Here is a 17,551-nt window from a genome sequence, read left to right as displayed (position 1 = left end):
CCCATCTCATCCGTACCCCGTGCGCGCGGCGGTGCGTAGTGCGGGACCAACTATGAACCGGAGAGCTGCTGCTATCTTCTCAAGCGAGTTCAAATTGCTCGTTTGGTTTGAGGTGTTACCATATAAGGTGGTCTGGTTTTTGAATATTAATAAAAAAATAAATTAGCATTTTTTACTATAGCAATTAGGGATTAATATCTTATTGATTATAGACTAATTAGACTTAAAAAAGCCGTTTCAGAAATTAGTCTCAATTTATATTTTAGTTTCGTAAATGTTTATATTTAATATTTCATATATATATATATATATATATATATGTCAAAACATTTGGTGTGATAGAGATTTAAATTTAGTTCGTTAATAAAAGGGTTATATATGCAAAAAAAAATGCACCAAACACGAACAATTTAAACAATTTATATACATATGTAAAAAAAATAAGAGTACATATCCGGGAGGGTGACATGACTCTTGGGACTAGGAAGCATACCGTTGCAAATGTGTCCTAACAACTGTCGATTTTACAATTTCGTTGGAAAAGAACATCCCTAGCTACAGATGATGTTACGATCTCTAGTACCGCCCCTGAAAAATTTCTACAAAATCAGGCCCATTTGTAAATTTTTTTAAATAACGAGTCTTCCTTTCTCTTCCTCTTTTTGTTACTTGATGAGGTCATTACTGAACATATAAAATAGATCGCAATAGGGTTCAATTTCTTGTGCAGTTATGAAATTGTGTGCCCTCGTTAGAGTAGGGGTAGGCCCGACGTGGTTTGAACCTTAGGCTCAATTTGCTTGAGGTACATGCCGTACTTTTTTTTTGTCAGCCAACACATTTTTCTCTCATAATAAATCAGCAAATAATATTTTCAGTTATGACTTTTTAGACCAACAAACAACCTCTTAACCTCCACGCTTGTGGGTGAATTAGGGCGACATCTAGCCTCTGACATCTCATGTCCTCGCTTTGCCTAATTGACTAACCAACCACATTTGCAAACTATGAAGATAACACTAAGTATTAGAAATTACTATACTACACACGCCTTTTTTCAGATGATAAATAGGAGCCGTTGGTTGGCAATCTAATGGTTCGTAGCTTTGGTGCTATTGTTCTTCTCCAGCCTCTCTTTTCTCTTCCTTGCAGTGAACCAACTCGTCTATTGCCATCCGCCTCTCATCCATGACGATGCCCCCACTGGTAAGCCTACCTCCGTCACCCCCTGCCGCACTAAACTTGCACCGCGGGCTATCCCCATAACTATCACACCCCTCACTAGCTAGCGCAATCGCCATCCTCCTCTACCTCCAGCTGTTGGTAGTCTCACTGCTCCATCCTCACCTCCTCCACCTGGCTGGTCTGCCTCCCTGAGTCTCTTTCTATGGCCATAGGGCACAACAACCTCCGATTCCAAATCCGCCGTCTTCCTAAGGAGCAACATGATTTCAGACTCTTGTAGTATAATATAAGTGCTATTATCTGCTCTTGACGCAATTGCGTTTGTGCTTTCATTCTAGCCGTTAAATCATTTCCTTCTAGAAGGATATATGCACACTGATGTTGACAAGTGTCTTTTATGCAAGACTCCACGTGGGTTGTGGTAAATGGTGTCGCGTGACATTTGCCTTCTTAACGACTCCACATATCCCTTCTGTTTGCCATTTGGCTTGCTAGCACTATACCCGTTACACAATTTGCCTATTTAATCTCTCCTCCACTCACTATCGTTGCGTCTTGTGCTCTCTTGCTTTGTAGCCTTGTTCCGCCTCATTTTTCCGCACTCTCCACTTAGCCTTCTTTATCAAGCTTTGGCTGCACGAAGACCTCTTGCTCATGGTGCCCTACAATCTTTCATTTTCGCCCGAAGGATTGAGTTCCTCAAGATGTTCTTTTTATGGATAGATCAAATTAGGTGCGCTAGTATCTACTTCTTGCTTTTTCTTAAGTTTATGTTACCTAAAAGGATAACAAACATGGTGCTAAGGACCCGTCTCATTTCTCCCTTGACAATTTTTCTAGAGAAAATCATGTGCAACATGTTCAGACCTAGATTTGGGTTTGAAACCAAATTCCCATATTAAAAAATGTGCTAGTATCTACTTCTTGCTTTTTTTTCTTAGGTTTATTAGCTAGAAGGATAGAAAACATATATGGTAAATTGTTCCTTATTGTTGATCTTCCCCATAACTTGGATTTGGGTTTCAAACCATGTCTTCTTGTTTTTCCTTTAGTGCAAATGGATCGATTAAAACCATGGGCCATGAACCGGATTCAGTGTTGAAACCATGTATATTTTTAAGTAAAAAATAAGGAATATATCCTGAAGATATTGTAAGAGATTTTGTCTAGAATCTCGAAATCAGCAGAGCATTAATTTGTTTTGCATGAATTTTTTTTAAAAAGAATGCCCGTTAGGAATAAAACAACAAAGTAATGAATAATCTCCCAAACTAGATAATCTTAATAAAATCATATATGGTGCTTAAGAACCTACATCTAAATTGTTCCTTATTGTTGATCTTGCCCATAGCTTGGATTCGATTTTCAAACCATGTCTTCCCATTTTTTCTTTAGTGCAAAGAGATCGATTAAAACCATGGGCTATGAACCGGATTCGGTGTTGAAACCATGTATTTTTTAAGTAAAAAAATGAGGAATATATCCTAAAGATATTGTAAGAGATTTTCTCTAGAACCCAAAATCTAAAGCATTAATTTATTTTGCATGAAAATTTGAAAAAGAATGCCCGTTAGGAATAAAATAACTAAGTAATTAATAATCTCCCAAACCAGATAATCTTAATAAAATCATGAAAGATCTCACAATATTTGATTACTGATTAATTTAATCTGCTGGGCGCATGACATTGATTTCTACTATAAGAAGATTTTGAAAAGACGTACATATAGGCACTAGCAATGCCCAACAACTAATAATAAAGATAGAATTTGTCAAAAATAATAACAATAAAGATAGTATAATAAATAGATTTTTTTTTTTGAAAACCCACTACAATGAGATCTCCCTAAACAACATCTTTCCTAGGATATCTTTGCAAATATCTCCTCAATCAATCGCCGCGTGCATGACACCATCATATCTCATCACATTCTAAATGTTTTCAACTCAAAAAAATCCTAGACCGTTTTAGAATTGGGCGGCTCTGATCGTGCCAACGAGTCTCCAGGACGATCCCAGCCCTCCAAATTAAAGGCGTGGGACGGCGCAGCCACGCTTCATGAATCCTGGCCATATCCGTAACCGTGGATTCTGGGAGCCGATGGCCGTGGACGGTCCAACGGGATAGAAATTGAATTCAAATTTTTCCATCCGTGCTGAGGTTTGTATATCTGCTAGAGTAATTAATTAGCAAGAGCCTCGATCACTTGGGTTAATGGCACGCGCTTGTCGCTGTTGCTTAATTAGGGCGCGTCTTAGCAGGAGGGATTAGCTAGGCTAATCTCACCAATTATAGGTCGCCGTCCGTCTCTCCTGCTAAGCACCCTCCCTCCCTAATCACCCCGCGCGCCCTCGGTCCCTGCTTGGGCCTTGTTGGCCTCCCCGGCCGGCCGCTCGCTCGCTATATACACGCGTGGTCACCCAGTCTCCGTCTATTTCCATCCCCACCACCTCGTCGCTCGTCGGACTTCTCTCTCTCTCTCTCCGCCTACAAGGACCGATGCCGAGGGCCACGGAGCGCGCAATGTTGGGTTGCTTCCCGGTCGCCGGCCGGCGGCCGTCCTTGTCGTACGAGGAGGGCTCCACGTCGGCGGCGTCGACGTCGGTGAGCACGGCCTCGCCGCCGACGTCCACGGCGTCCACGTCGTCCCCGGCCTTCCTCGACGACGACGACGCGCTCTACCCCGACGACGCCGAGCCCGAGCCGGACGCTTGTGGGCTGTCCACCGCAATCGCCGCCCGCCGCTTCTTCCTCGCGACGCCCGGCCTCTCCAACTCCATCGTCGACTCCGTCGAGCACCCGGCGGCAGCCTCCCACGCGTCCAACGTCCGCGCGCTGCGGCGCGCGGCCACCGCCGCGTTCCCCGCGTCTGCCGCCGCTGCCTCCTCCTCCTCCTCCGCTTCCTCTTCCTCCTCGGCGTCCGGCACCAAACCACACTTGCATGACGACGGCGGCATGCAGCCGGTGCGGAAGGTCTCGGTGTCCACGGACGCGCCCCGGGCCGACTTCCTCAAGTCCATGGTGGAGATGGTGGAGGCGCTGGAGCTGGACCCGCGCCGCCGCGACGCCGACCTGGCCCGCCTGCACGATCTGCTGCTCTGCTACATCGCGCTCAACGAGCGCGACGCACTCAGGGACATCCTCGGCGCGTTCGCGGACCTCATGTGCCTCCTCGACGTCACGACCGCTGCCGTCGTCGATGGCGGGGAGAAGCGCAACGCCGACGATCGAGCAGGCGGGAGCGGGTAGATAGACACAGCGCGCGCGGCGCGTCCGCACGCGACGGCGTCGTGTTCTGGGGCTCGCGCTGCCCGTGCGCGCGTGTGCGCGTGAACATCGTGATCGTGAGTAGCTGTTGGGTTGGCGAGCTGAGGTCGTTGTAGGAAGAAGAAAAGAGTAGAAAGCTGATTGAGGTCTTAAGAGTTAAGACCGGCTGTTGTTGTGTCCTCCTTGCCGGCTTCTAGTTTTCTCTATATCTATAAAAGAAAAAAAACAATAATAATGACACATTTTCTCAACGGGTGTGTGAGAGTAAACCTGTCGTAGATTTGGTGTAGGTCGTGACCATTGTAACATACTCGTGCTAATGCAAAATCATTATAGCAAGAAAAAAATGGGGCTATGTACTGTCATCTGAATTGGACCAGAAATCTTGGGGCCTTAAGGTTGAGTCTGAGGATGGAGGAGAAAAGATCGAGGGCCAGTTTGGATCCAATTAGATTATAGTAAATATAGACTGTGGATGAGATTATAATAATTTGAATCATGGATTATGATAATCTCGACATTTCACGTTCCTAAATGATAGATGTGAAATATTGTTAGTTGGAGTATAAATGACCTATAATCTCGAAAAAGAAGGTTTGAGAATTGAGGTGAATTGCAGGATTACAATAATTACAAAATTTGAATTATTAAAATCAACATATAATTTGAGGTGGTTTGGATTGCCTCACATTATATAATCTTATTACTATAATCCAATTGGGACCCAAATATCCCCTAACCAAAGACAAGCTACCTAGATTTTATGAGGGCACAAGGATAAGGCAACATTTCCTATCCTCTTTTTTGTAAACGCATAGACTTAGGGCACGTTGGTAAGGCTTCTAGAGAGGCACTGTCTCTAATTCCAGTCGAAGCCCTACCAAATGGTCATCCAAGAAACTACTCCAACAAAGAAACTCAAAGGAGCTAGAGCCGTTTTTCTACCAAGATAAAGCCAGGAAAATGTGGCTTCTCCTGGCTCTGCCTCACAGACTTGGCAAAAGTTATGACAAAACTACCATTGGGACAATTTTTGCGAACCGTTTTAGAGAGAAGCTGCTGCAAAAGAGGAGACAAAGCTAGATCCCTTTTAGGAGAAGCTGGAACCTGCTAAACTAACCCTAAGTAGTCTTTGCAAAATATCACCATAAGATTTCTTTAAGGGGGTGGAGTTGTAACATACCAGGGTTAAGCATTTGCATTTTGTAACTATGGCATCTGCATTTTACAATGTTATGCTAAATAGTCACAAGTAATGGTGATCATGTAGGGTCTAAGGTCTTTTAAATGGAGACCAAACTCAAACTTTGGAGAAATGTAATTGATTAATTTTTAAATATTATTGTCAACAATATGGTCCTGTCATATCCTTGTTGAGAATAAAATTGACTTGTTAGTCAGGTGTCGGTTGGTTTGTCTACTCGAGATGGCCAACTTGGCTAGGATGTCATCTACTTGGTAGACAAGTCCTGGACTTACTTATGGGATGCTGGTGTATTTGAGTATTCTAAATTGTAAAGATCCGAATAGATCTCCTTGTGAACCCTACCTCTGGGTTACATAAGGCCAATTTTAGTGAGGGTTTTATAAGGAGTTTCATGGGCATCTAAAAGCTTTTGGGTCCCTAATTAGGTTATTGTGATTAATAAGACAATCATTGTGACTAACACATGTTTTGCAGAGACATTATAAGTTAGATCACAATAATGGTTTTCATACACCTATTTGATGGTATTCTTCTAGTTTCAAAGGATGAACACAAAGGTTAAGGATCCACTAGTTCAAAGTGTCAAAGGAGTTGACAGGCGCTTAGAATAGTATTCTCCTTTAGCCATACTATTAAGGGGGTATGAATGGGTATCTTGACCTAGATGAGTCTAGTGAGTGAATGGGATGCACACTTGTGAAACTAGCACTAGGTAGCTTAAATGAGGCCCAGTGATGAATGGAATCAAAATCAAACTCAAAGGTGTTTAATTGGATGAGTGTGGAGTTGTTTAGAGAGCACCAAAACTCTCTAGAGCACCAAAGCTCTCTAGTAGTGCACCAAAGTGTGCACCAAAGCTTCCTATGATGATTATTTTGAGACTAAAAACTGGGCCTTGCACCTTTATCTCTAGGGTGCACCGGAGGTGTCACACTAAACTATTTTACCAAAGAACATGTCTGAAGTGTTCTAGCAAAATTATATTAATTGGAGTTATTGTCTAGTGCTAACCGGAGCTATGGAGCATAACATTCTACCAGAGGAGTCTGTAGAGGGGCTATGGCCCCACTGGTTCTCTCTAATGCCCACTAGAGCTGCGCACTGGAGTGACTGTACATTAAATAGTTACTTTTCAATCTAGCCATTGGGTAGCCACTAGATCCCTCTGGTGCAAAGGTCAAAGGCACATCGAAGGACTCTAGTGCTTGCGTTTTCGCTATATGGAGAGACAACCGTTAGTTTTTGTGCTTGGCTCTATATATACCCCTCCATCGCATGTTATCAAACTCTCTTGGCATTCTAAACATACACATACACCTTTTGATGTCCAAGAGAGTGTTTTGTTCTAATGGAATGTTTAGGATTCCATAGTTAAAGATTAAGGACTCCATAAGTACTTAGGGAGTAGCAAGTGTGCATCCACTCTTCTCATTAGGCTTGGTTAGATCAAGTGAGAGTTTGTGCTTGTTAATGTTGGTGATCGACATCGCCTAGATGGCTTAGTGGTGATTGATGACTTTGTGATCTCTAGGAGGAGCTTATGGGAGGACTGAGTTGGTGTAAATTGATGTGGGTGATTTAGTGTGCTAGAGTGGCAACACATAGAGCGTACTTGGTCCATTGCACGGATCAAGGGAGAGCAATACGCTTGCATGGGTGCTTCAATAGGGACCAGTGGAGAGTGCCAACTAATATTATCTAGATGTATAGAGGGGTGAATATCCTATAAAAAATTCTACAAAACCACAAACGCTAGTTCAAACTTGGTTAAAACACTATGTGACCCTAATAGCTTCTACTTTGCACTAGCGCTAATTTCACCCAAATGCAAGCCCCTACACAATTTTAGTACCTTTGATTCTAACTAGAGCACACAACACCCAACCCACTACCACAACTAACAACACTAGAGAGCAACTACCAAAAGGCAACAAAAACTAGTTACTAAACTAACTATCTACTCTACTCTAGTAAGCTACACAAGCAACAACTACACTAACAAGGACAAGTATAAATGTAAAGCTAGAGTGTAGTATTGCAAACCAATTTGGGCAAGAAATGACACAAGATATATCCCTGAGGTTTGGTTGAATGCAGAAAACCTACATCCTTTTTATGGCAAGTCTTCACTTGATAGTTCACGATCTAACAAGGTGACAAGCTAGACCCACCAAAGGTGCTTCAAGAACCACTCAAATGGTGTACCACAACTAGCTCTTATTCCACTAGAATTGCTCTTCACTATCTCTCATGTGGGTTTGGGTTGCACCAGACGTGAATAATGTCCCAATGTGGACATGTCTGGTGGGTTGCACCAGACGTGAACAATGTCCTAACAACTATCTTTTAGTTGTTACTTTGGAGGGGCAATAAAACCCCTTGTAGTCAACCATGGGCACTCTCTTGGACCTCTAAACATATTTGCACACCCCTTGAGAACTAAGAAACACACTTCACTCGCATCCTTTGTTAATCAACTAGGTGAGATTTGGCGGGCCTCTAGTGCACTTGCATCATTGTTCTTGCATCTCATGGCACTACTTGGATGCATTGGCTGGTGAAGCTCTTGTTACTCTTAGTGATTGCCATCACCTAGTCGGCCTAGTGATTGGAGGGATCGTTGAGCGATTGTTGGTGATTGTTGTCGGCTATAATCAAGCAATTGTAACCAGACATGTCCAGTGAGTTCTCTTATGAGTTTTGTGCTCAAACTCCCAAAAAACAACCTCTCTAGAACCCATGTCTGGTAATTTTAGTGAAGAATATTTTTCAACTTTGAACACTCGAGTTTCAGTCCATGTCACACTAGACTTGACATGTGCAACACCAGACACATTCAATGAGATAAGGTCCGATGCACACTAGACTCAACTATGCTCTAGCAAAACTAGTGCAGTGAAAACCCCTTGTTGTCGTGTCTAGTGCACCCATCCAGTGCCACACTAGACACGCCTACTAGTGCATGCTCAGTAGTAGCACTAAGAGAACTTCTCTATTTCCTTGCAATTGTGCCAACTCTCAAATGTTTTGCCAAACATGTTAGGCAAGTGCTAGCATTTTCAAAGTGTTTTCACAAACATTTTTTCTTTCTCTCTGATGTGTGTCACTAGGCCTAAATGCACATGCATGTAGTTCTAACACCTAGTGGCACTAGATGATCGAATCCGCTAATTAGAGCTCCCCTCTTCGTTAGTGTAGGGTGGTGTTTCATTTTGCTCATGCCTTCATGGCTACCTTAAGCTTGGTTGAATTCTAGGTACCAATGCGAGGTGTTTGTGATTGGTAATGCACAGAAGCCCAATATTACTTAGGTGACATCTCTATATTCTTGCTTTTGGTAGCATGAAGAGTTCAACACAATTTATAGAAGAGTACAAATGAACGTAACCAAATACTTTTATCTCATATGTTCAAGTTTATAGGGGTGCTAATGTAGCTTGTGATGTATTGATCGAGGGTCTGTACCCCTCCATATGTTGTCTAGGGGTTAGGGTTACAAGATCCAATTGGTTTATAGATACATTTCCTAGTTGGTTACATGGGAAGTATAGCAACTAATCTATCATATCTCCATAGGAGTCGATGGATAAATCTTCCTTGTTGAATTTTTTATCCACCATGTCTGATGTCGTACACTAGTTTTGGTGGGCCTCATGCACATTATATCTAGCTCATCCAATTTGTATTGGGCTGATATACAGGTGGTGAGGTACCCTAGGTCCATATCATTGACAACTTCCTTTTTGTCACTTGTATTAAAACAAAGAATTGTGATTTGAAAGATTTGAATTTTCTCCATATCTTCTAGACTAGTAAATGGAACAAAACCTCATCCCCTCTTTCCTGTGGTTTAATTGCATGCTCATATTGCTACAAAACTCACCACATGCACAAAAAGTTGTTTCATCGCATATTTCATGTGAGTCACTAAGTGATGGATTCTATAAGCCATAAATATAAATGGACCCAAAGAAAATATTGCTAGTTTTACCAGTCCAAGTGAGTAAGTGCACTTTCATCTAGTAACGAGTGGCACATCATGTGAAAGTCAAGAACCTAAAGAAAAGCAGAGCCAAGAGAACCTTCTTCCTCCTCAACATCTACCGCTTCCACCTCCTCCCACCCCAAATCACAAACCCTAGAGCCTCGAGGACGCTAGATCTGCTCTCGTCCTTCTCCTCCTCCTCCTCCTCCTCATCTATCCCAACTATGTAGATTTGTAGGAGAACATCTCACCTCCTTGGCACTGCCTACTCTACACTCACAGCTCAGCTTCCCATGTTTCTAGCGCCACCACTAATCGTGGAACCATGTCCGGTGTCGCTCATATCTCATGATCTTGATGGCTTATTGAGCCCTACTACTACCCCTAAGGGTCCCTACAAGCCGAGTCACTCATCATGGGACCTCTTGGATGACCTCTCCCTCTCTGATCCTCAGGTCAACATTTCCCTCTTCTAACATATCTTCCTACTCTATCTCTATCTATAACTAGTACTCCACTCTTGGTGGCTCTATATGAGGAGTTCATGTTTCCCAAGCGCACACTAGTAGCTTTTGGGGTTTGGTTTATTTTTGTCTCTAGAGTTGGTCGAAGATAAGGTGATGGTGGTAGTACCAACAATAGCCTCTAATCCCTCTAGTAGCTCCAACACACAAAATAAGAAGCCTGCCAATAACTGCGATGCAACCGAGGGCTTCTACCACTACAACGGGTTTGACCCATCTCGTGGCAGGAGGCATTGTAGGAACCATCCAAAGAAAGAAGAAGCGGTGGAAGTGGAACCATCCAAATATGCTTCTCCTTCGAGTCATGCCAAATTTGATACTGAAGATGGTACCAATAATGGGGCTACAACTTGCGGTGATGATGCATGCAATAACAATAACTCTGGGTGCGGAAGTGTCAACATAGAGAGAACAAAAATCCATGGAAGCTCTCGAGGAAGCTAGTGAAGGTGCGTGCACTCATGTTACTGTATGCAAAAGCAGCTTACACATGGGTCGTAGAAAATAAAGTTTGCTTTGTCTATTTTAATTTGAGACTCTCGCAGCTCATCCCCCTACTGTTGTTGGTTTGGATTTTCTTATTAGTTGACTTTTTTTTGACCGCAAAAGACTGTGGTGGAGATACCCATGGTGAGAGACTTTTAATATATTAATTAAAGAGAGAGTGTATTTAAAGCTATTTGACTTTTGCATTTTGATTTGTCATTTTCTGGTAAAACAAGGCAACTACAATGATTTGTGTTGATGTGTTCAACATATTCAATAGACAACCATTTAATTAAGGAGAAACATATGATTATTATTGTTTTCTTATGTTTATAAACAATTGTGGTTATTGATCAAGCTTGTTTATGTGTGGATCTTTTCATGAGCTAGCTAGCAAATGTGCTTTTTTGGTGGTGAATATCATTTGGGTTATTATAGCGACTCCCTTATATTTATGTGGTGTTTGGTTTCTTGAGAAAACACCTCGTGATGAGATGGTGTATTGTTTGGTCCATTCCTCATATTTAGTAGAATGGTACTATCCCTTATATTTATACTAGTTATCTATAAACTTATGGAAGAATAAAACGGTGATAGATTAACTCATTATACAAATCAAATAAATGAGTGAAGAGCGAGAAGGTAATAATGTACTACAACATTCTTAATTAAGGTTTTGATATCCTGAATGTTTACCAATGAATGAGGTAGTAGTTACTCTGCTTGAGCCATGCCGCACGGTTAATTCAATAAGCATCCTTTTTAGTTTTGACGATGAGCTCATTTCTCTTCAATCATCGAGCAGCAAATCCACTGAAAGCTTACTCCGGCCCTCGCTATGTCCGCTCGTTGCAACCGTTGCCAATAAAATAATTCAGATAGTCGATATCGCTACCCAGTCAGCCTGTTCGAGAGCAGCTCTAGGCCTATTCTTATTTGCAGTGTTGATAAGTCTTTTTCACATTGTGTGGGCCGCGGATTTTCTTCCACGGCTAAATATCGGTACATATAGTACATATACAATGGAGAAAGGTCTGAGTTAGATAATTGATGGACCTCATAGCTATTAAAACCAATGTTGTGGAAAATAAATGGACAAGGCAGATGGTCACTCTGATAATGTGTGGTAAGCGTATAAGCCATTAGGAACAATGCAATTGGAAAGCCTTTTTTACTCTTGACTACTATATATAGATTTTTTTAGATATAGTGGAAAATTCTATCTTCACCTTCTTCAAAGAAGCAACATCAGTCCATGCTTATTACAAACACACACCAAGAATTTAAACTTGCTGCAGGTTTGAAACTAGCTAGAATCCAATATGGTACTGAAAGATCATCCATGAGATCTAATAGCCTATGGACCTAGTGATTTGTTCTGTCTTCCTCCAAGCGGTGTATAGAGCCCAAAATCGAAATTAGCCAAAACCAAAGAACCTGCAAAAAAGTTTTTGGTTGGCCTTTATCAAACACCATGCCATTCCTTGTTCTGCATCAGACAATAATAGGTGATTGCGATGGTGGCCACCCAATTTCGACCAATTAATATAAAGATGATTGATATTTTGTGTCTGTTTAATGCTAAAGGAAAAATAAACACAACACGTGATAGGAACCAAACATATATATAGGAACCAAACATAATACCAATTAAAAAAATATTAGATACATATATAGTAAGTCTTACTACCATACCAATTTCTCTTAGCTGAACAATATGACTATATCTGAAACTAGTGTATGAATTAGAGCTAGCTATCATAAGTTTGTTACTAATTGTTAATGGTAAATTGAAGTAGAGTGGGATCCATAAGTGTGAACTTGTAGTCATATACATAGACCCATGAACTTTTTGGTATATGCTCCACCCTCTGCTGAACAATTTAGCCCATATAAACCCATCCCATCATTCCAAAAATGCCGAAGCTCATAGCTTATAAACTAGGAAACAAGTGTTGTCGTATATTTACTTCCTCTATCTTAAACATCGTGTTATTCACATTCATAGCATTTTTTGGGACGAAGAGAGCAGACAACATTATTGCAGTACCTTGTACTCATAGTATGATGTTTTTTAATGAACATGGTATGAATGTTTTAGCAGGCGAACTCTATGGTATTATATATGTATGGCCTTAATTAGTTAGTGTTCCCATTACAAGCACACAACCATTGTTTATGGACTAGTATATATTCTTGAGCTATTTCAGTTGTGTCAATGGTTGTTCATGGACTAGTGTTCTGGAGCTATTTCAGTTATGTCAATGGTTGTGTGCTTGTCAAAGGAAACAATCTTCTTTTACTTCACTAGTGGCTCGAGCACTCCCTTTCGTGTCACACATAGAATTAGCGACTAAACTTTATATGGCATATTTGGATCAGGGCAATACTAGCATATATACGAATATAGCTATCATATCACTATTCACTTATAGCTCTCATGCATGATGATGCCACGCCTGCAGATAGCTGCAAGCCGGACAAGCCAACAGTGCCCTTTCTTTCCGCCCCTTTCTACGATGATGCAACAGTACATGCCCTCATTCTGCCCCCCTTTTGCTATCATTTCTTGACGATGCACCCGTCACCCCAAGTGCCCGTTCTACGCCAGAATTATTTCCGGACGACGCACCGGAGCGCGTGGCCGCCGGCGTTCACCGCGGTCAGCACGGGCATCGATGGCGGAGAGCCCTGAAATCGATCAATTGGCAGCAGCAGTGCCACTAGTGCTGCTACAGCAGCAATGTCATGCAATTGCCAGGAACCCCGCTTCATCGCTCAGAGCAACCACAATGTAGCAGTAAAGTAGTCCATAGGAAATAAAATGCTCTCTATCAGCTAGCTGAAACATTATGAAGGTAGTCACAAAGACGCAGTGCACAGTTTTGAGCGCATAGTGCGAGGTAGATAGATTCATAGATACTGTATCTCCATTCGGTTTCATGCGATCATTTTCAGCCTCCAGGAGAGGATGCACTGTCGCATTAGCACTGTTGAGTGTTGCTTGGTAAGCAGCAGCCAGGGGAACATTATTGGTTGCTTCTGAACACAGTAACAGTAACAGCACCCTTGCAGTAGATCCTTCGCAATTCATCATCAGCATGTATTAAATGAGCATGTTAACAGTTCATCAGCTCACATTTAATAAGAAAACAAAGTGTCGTCTCAAACTCTAAATGCTACTAGCATGCTACTCTGTCCTATAAAAAGAGTGACCCGTGCTAGTCAAATTTTCTTTAAATTTAATTAAATTTATAAAAATATTAGCAATATCTATATTTCCAAATAAGTTTATTATAGAAATATATTCAACGATCTATCTAATGATATTAATTATGTATTATAAATATTAATATTTTTTTATATTATAGTTAATCAAAGTGAAAAATCTTTGACTTATTAGTAAAGGAGAATGGCATTTATTATAGGATGGAAGGCGTATTTCATTGAGCTTGCCTGTCACAGAAGAACACCGACAAAATGCAACACACAACCCAAATTGTGAACGCAGTAATTAGCTTAGCCCTTCTCCAGTGAGGAAAAAAAGCGACTCGTCGTCTGACGTGGAAGCCAGATGAATCGACCCAACGATTGGAGAACGATTGAGGAATCGACTCATGGCGAGGAGAGAGAAAAGTCGACTCAGGATTGAGAGTCGACTCTTCCGATTAAAGAATGATTTCAGCCAGCAAATCAAGCGGTGTTGGGGCGAGTCCGACGGCAACGGCGGCAGTAGAGCCAGGACCAAGGTCGAAGAAACAGGTATGACTCGCCTTGCATCTGATTCTTTATCTTTTTTGTAGGCCCCACAGTACTTGTTGGGCTATGAGTCGACTCCTTTGTTTTGTCTACGTGGCTTCCTGCCTCTTGGATGAGTCGGTTCACCACTGCGGGTGCCCTTAGCTTAATGAACACAATGCCGACTGTCATGTTCCCTTCCTGTCAACTGAAAAATGACGTGACAGTACCGCCATAACCTGCTAGTACGCACGTGTAATGCTAAATGTCAGCCTGATGTTAACCAAAATACGCCCTACATTGATAGAAAGAGGGAATACATTAAAATCATAAATGAATAATTTTGGAATGCAATTACAATTAAATTGCTGAAATTTGCAAGCTGAGATTAACAACACTTAAACGAGGACTCATTTCGTTACTATAATGAAAACAGACCCATGGGCTATTTAGTTTGAATTTTGGTGTTTGATGATCAACGTAACCATTTGGACTAATATTGTTTGCTAGTGTTTTTTGTTATAGTTCAAAAGACGCAAAGTGTACTTTAGGCAAAATGGTGATATGAAATGATCGACATCTCAAACAAGACATTAGAAGGTGAGTTCAAGACCCACAAGACATGCAGAAGTCTAAGACATAAGATGGAACCAAGCCAAACACGAATACCATGAAGAAACAAGTTAAAAAGGGTTAAAAGGAGCATCGGATTGAGCATCAGACCAGCCCTCAAGGGCATCAGACCATAGACTACCAAACCATAGCAGCGACGTCAGCAGGAGCATTAGACTGGTGGGAAGGTGGGCATTGGACCATAAGCCGCCATTGTTCACCTGCCTCGGACTAAGAAGAATAGGGACCATCATCAGACCAAAGGCTCCCCGCCCAATGGAGAATAGAGAGGTTCCATAGAGGGAGGTTGGGCATTGCATTTGGCCAATGGAAGGCATCGGACTATACGCTACAAAAGAGCCCAACAGTCGACAACAACAATCATCTCAATGTCTAGCTAGCTAACAAGCATCAAACTAGTCCGATGACCTACATTGGATGGTACTTGATGGTTGCGCTGAAAGCCTATGCATATTGCGATGGCTATATTTGAAGTGGGGGCTATATATGCCGCTTTGGCCGGCCATTTGAGTGTGTGTGGAGCTTAAGGAAGACTTGTGTGAGTTGAGGCTCATCTCTAGTTGCTCCAGCAACCAAAGTGCTTAGTGATTTACTCCATGATTAGCATAATTGTTTTGTGAAGTGTTTATGTTAGTTAGACCACTGTTTATACCCTTGCTCTAGGTTTAGGCCTAATGTTTAGTGCGGTTTGCATACCTCTTGCCATTAGGTGCTTGCACACCAATGTTGTACTCAGAGGAGCTTGTAGTCTTGTGAGATCACACCAACCACATTTGTGGTGAGGCCGTCACCCTGTACTGGAGGGAATGAGGACTGTGGCATTTTGGTTAAAAGCTCGATAGTGATGATAGCGAGGAGCGATTTAGGAGAGGCCATCTTGGAGACCCACTTATGCATGAGGAAGGTCTGTGGGCTATCCATTAGGTACTTGACTAGGAGCTTGGCCCTTGCGAGGGTCTCCAACGAGAACTAGGGGGAAGCATTATCTTGATTCCTCAATAAAAATATCAGAGCCATCGATGGAAGTTTGCATCTCTATCTCAATTAAGCTTCTACATTTATATTATATATCTTGGTTGTGTGCTTACTTTCCTAGCTTATTTTGGTAGGCTGGTTCATAGGATTGGAACCTAGTTCTTACATTTTGACTAGGTTGTTTGTAGAGGCCTCTAAAAACAACCTAGTTACTTTCTTGCTTAGGTTTTGACTAGGTTGTTTTTAGAGGCCTTAGTTTTAGAAATAGATTTTGAATTGCCTCATTCACCCACCTCTTAAGCATCACAGTCCCTATACTCATAGCTTTTCTTTAGCATTTTGTTTGAGAAGGCATCTCCATGTTGGTCTTCATACTCCTAGATCTTCATTTGTGTATCCACATCTTGTACCATTCTTCCAAGCACTTCAAGAAAACAACCTCTTAGGTGTCCAATATGGCATCATCATTAGCTTTTAGAAGAGGAAAAAACTTTCCTATGTTCAAATATAGTGCAACCCCATACAATGGATGTTCCATTTGGTTCACCCAACACCGCTTAATAATACCCATGGTATGCTTGAGCAGGCACTGCTTGGTTCCTATATTGAAGCTAAGCTTTATCCTCTCTTTTGCATGTTGTATTGGAGTTGTGGCCTCTAGCATTGTGGGCCTCTCATCACCATCAATATCCCTCAAAACAATTAAGAGTGGGGCTAAAGCTCTTAGGCAATCTTCTACTAAGTTTCAAAACTCACTAGATAGCACAATGTCTTGCACTTGTTGACCAGTTGTAGTTGTACACATGTTGTTCCCGAACCATGCTTCACTAACAAACAAACTCTTCAAAGCATCCTTGTTCTTGTACAAACTCTTCAATGTTCTAAATGATGTGGCAAATCAAGTCTTTGCTGCCTTAACGAGTTCTTCCCACCTATATAAGCCCTCATTGCACTAATGAGCCTCCCATGCCTATAAATTAATGTGGTGACACACCTAGCATGTGCAATAGGTTTCTTAGAAGTCTTAAAGTTCCCTATTTGTTCCAACATCAGATTCAAGTAATGTGCAGCACAAGGACTCCAACACAGTGTAGGAATCCAATCCATCAAAATCTTACTAGAATCCTTGTAGTTAGCGCCATTATCGATCACAATTTGAACAACATTGTCCTTCCCAACATCCTCAATCCTCTCCTATTACTAATCAGTTAATATTGTTGCACTATGAACTTGAATTGATGCATCAAAATTGATTCCAAAAAGTACGTTCACTTAGGGTTATTCATAAGGAAATTAGTGGTGCCCTCTCATATCAGTCCATCCATGTGACATTAGTGTACCTTGAATCATATTACGTTGTTGCCTCACAAACAATTCCAAATTGCCTTGAATTTGTTGCATTAAAGGATACACCACACTCCATGAACCATAGTGCCCATTAGAGATCCACATATAAATTTTCCTCCTTAGTCTTTATGTTGGACTAAATGGTAGGTCAAAGCAAGCCTTTGATCTACTATGTATTCAGGTGTTCTTCTAATCATATATAG

General features: G+C 41.6%; 2 protein-coding genes across 2 annotated transcripts; both read left to right on the top strand.

Annotated features, from left to right (window-relative positions):
- On the top strand, nucleotides 3,543-4,800 carry LOC8064880 (transcription repressor OFP12). The gene has a single exon (XM_002467154.2). The coding sequence runs from the start codon at nucleotides 3,686-3,688 to the stop codon at nucleotides 4,433-4,435; it is 750 nt and encodes a 249-aa protein (XP_002467199.1). The 5' UTR covers nucleotides 3,543-3,685; the 3' UTR covers nucleotides 4,436-4,800.
- On the top strand, nucleotides 9,939-10,613 carry LOC110431701. The gene is made up of 2 exons (XM_021451073.1): nucleotides 9,939-10,100; nucleotides 10,248-10,613. The coding sequence occupies exons 1-2, from the start codon at nucleotides 9,939-9,941 to the stop codon at nucleotides 10,611-10,613; spliced, it is 528 nt and encodes a 175-aa protein (XP_021306748.1).

This window comes from Sorghum bicolor, chromosome 1, assembly GCF_000003195.3.
Source record: "Sorghum bicolor cultivar BTx623 chromosome 1, Sorghum_bicolor_NCBIv3, whole genome shotgun sequence".
NCBI classification, from domain to species: Eukaryota; Viridiplantae; Streptophyta; class Magnoliopsida; order Poales; family Poaceae; genus Sorghum; species Sorghum bicolor.
The sequence above is the reverse complement of the archived record's forward strand: the minus strand, read 5'-3'. Positions and strand labels throughout refer to the sequence as shown.

Bases quoted from the DNA above. Each gene is read 5' to 3' on its own strand.
- LOC110431701 (XM_021451073.1), top strand. From the start codon at position 9,939: ATGTTTCTAGCGCCACCACTAATCGTGGAACCATGTCCGGTGTCGCTC. The intron at 10,101-10,247 runs GTCAACATTTCC...TTGTCTCTAGAG, and splicing joins TCTCCCTCTCTGATCCTCAG to TTGGTCGAAGATAAGGTGAT.
- LOC8064880 (XM_002467154.2), top strand. From the start codon at position 3,686: ATGCCGAGGGCCACGGAGCGCGCAATGTTGGGTTGCTTCCCGGTCGCC.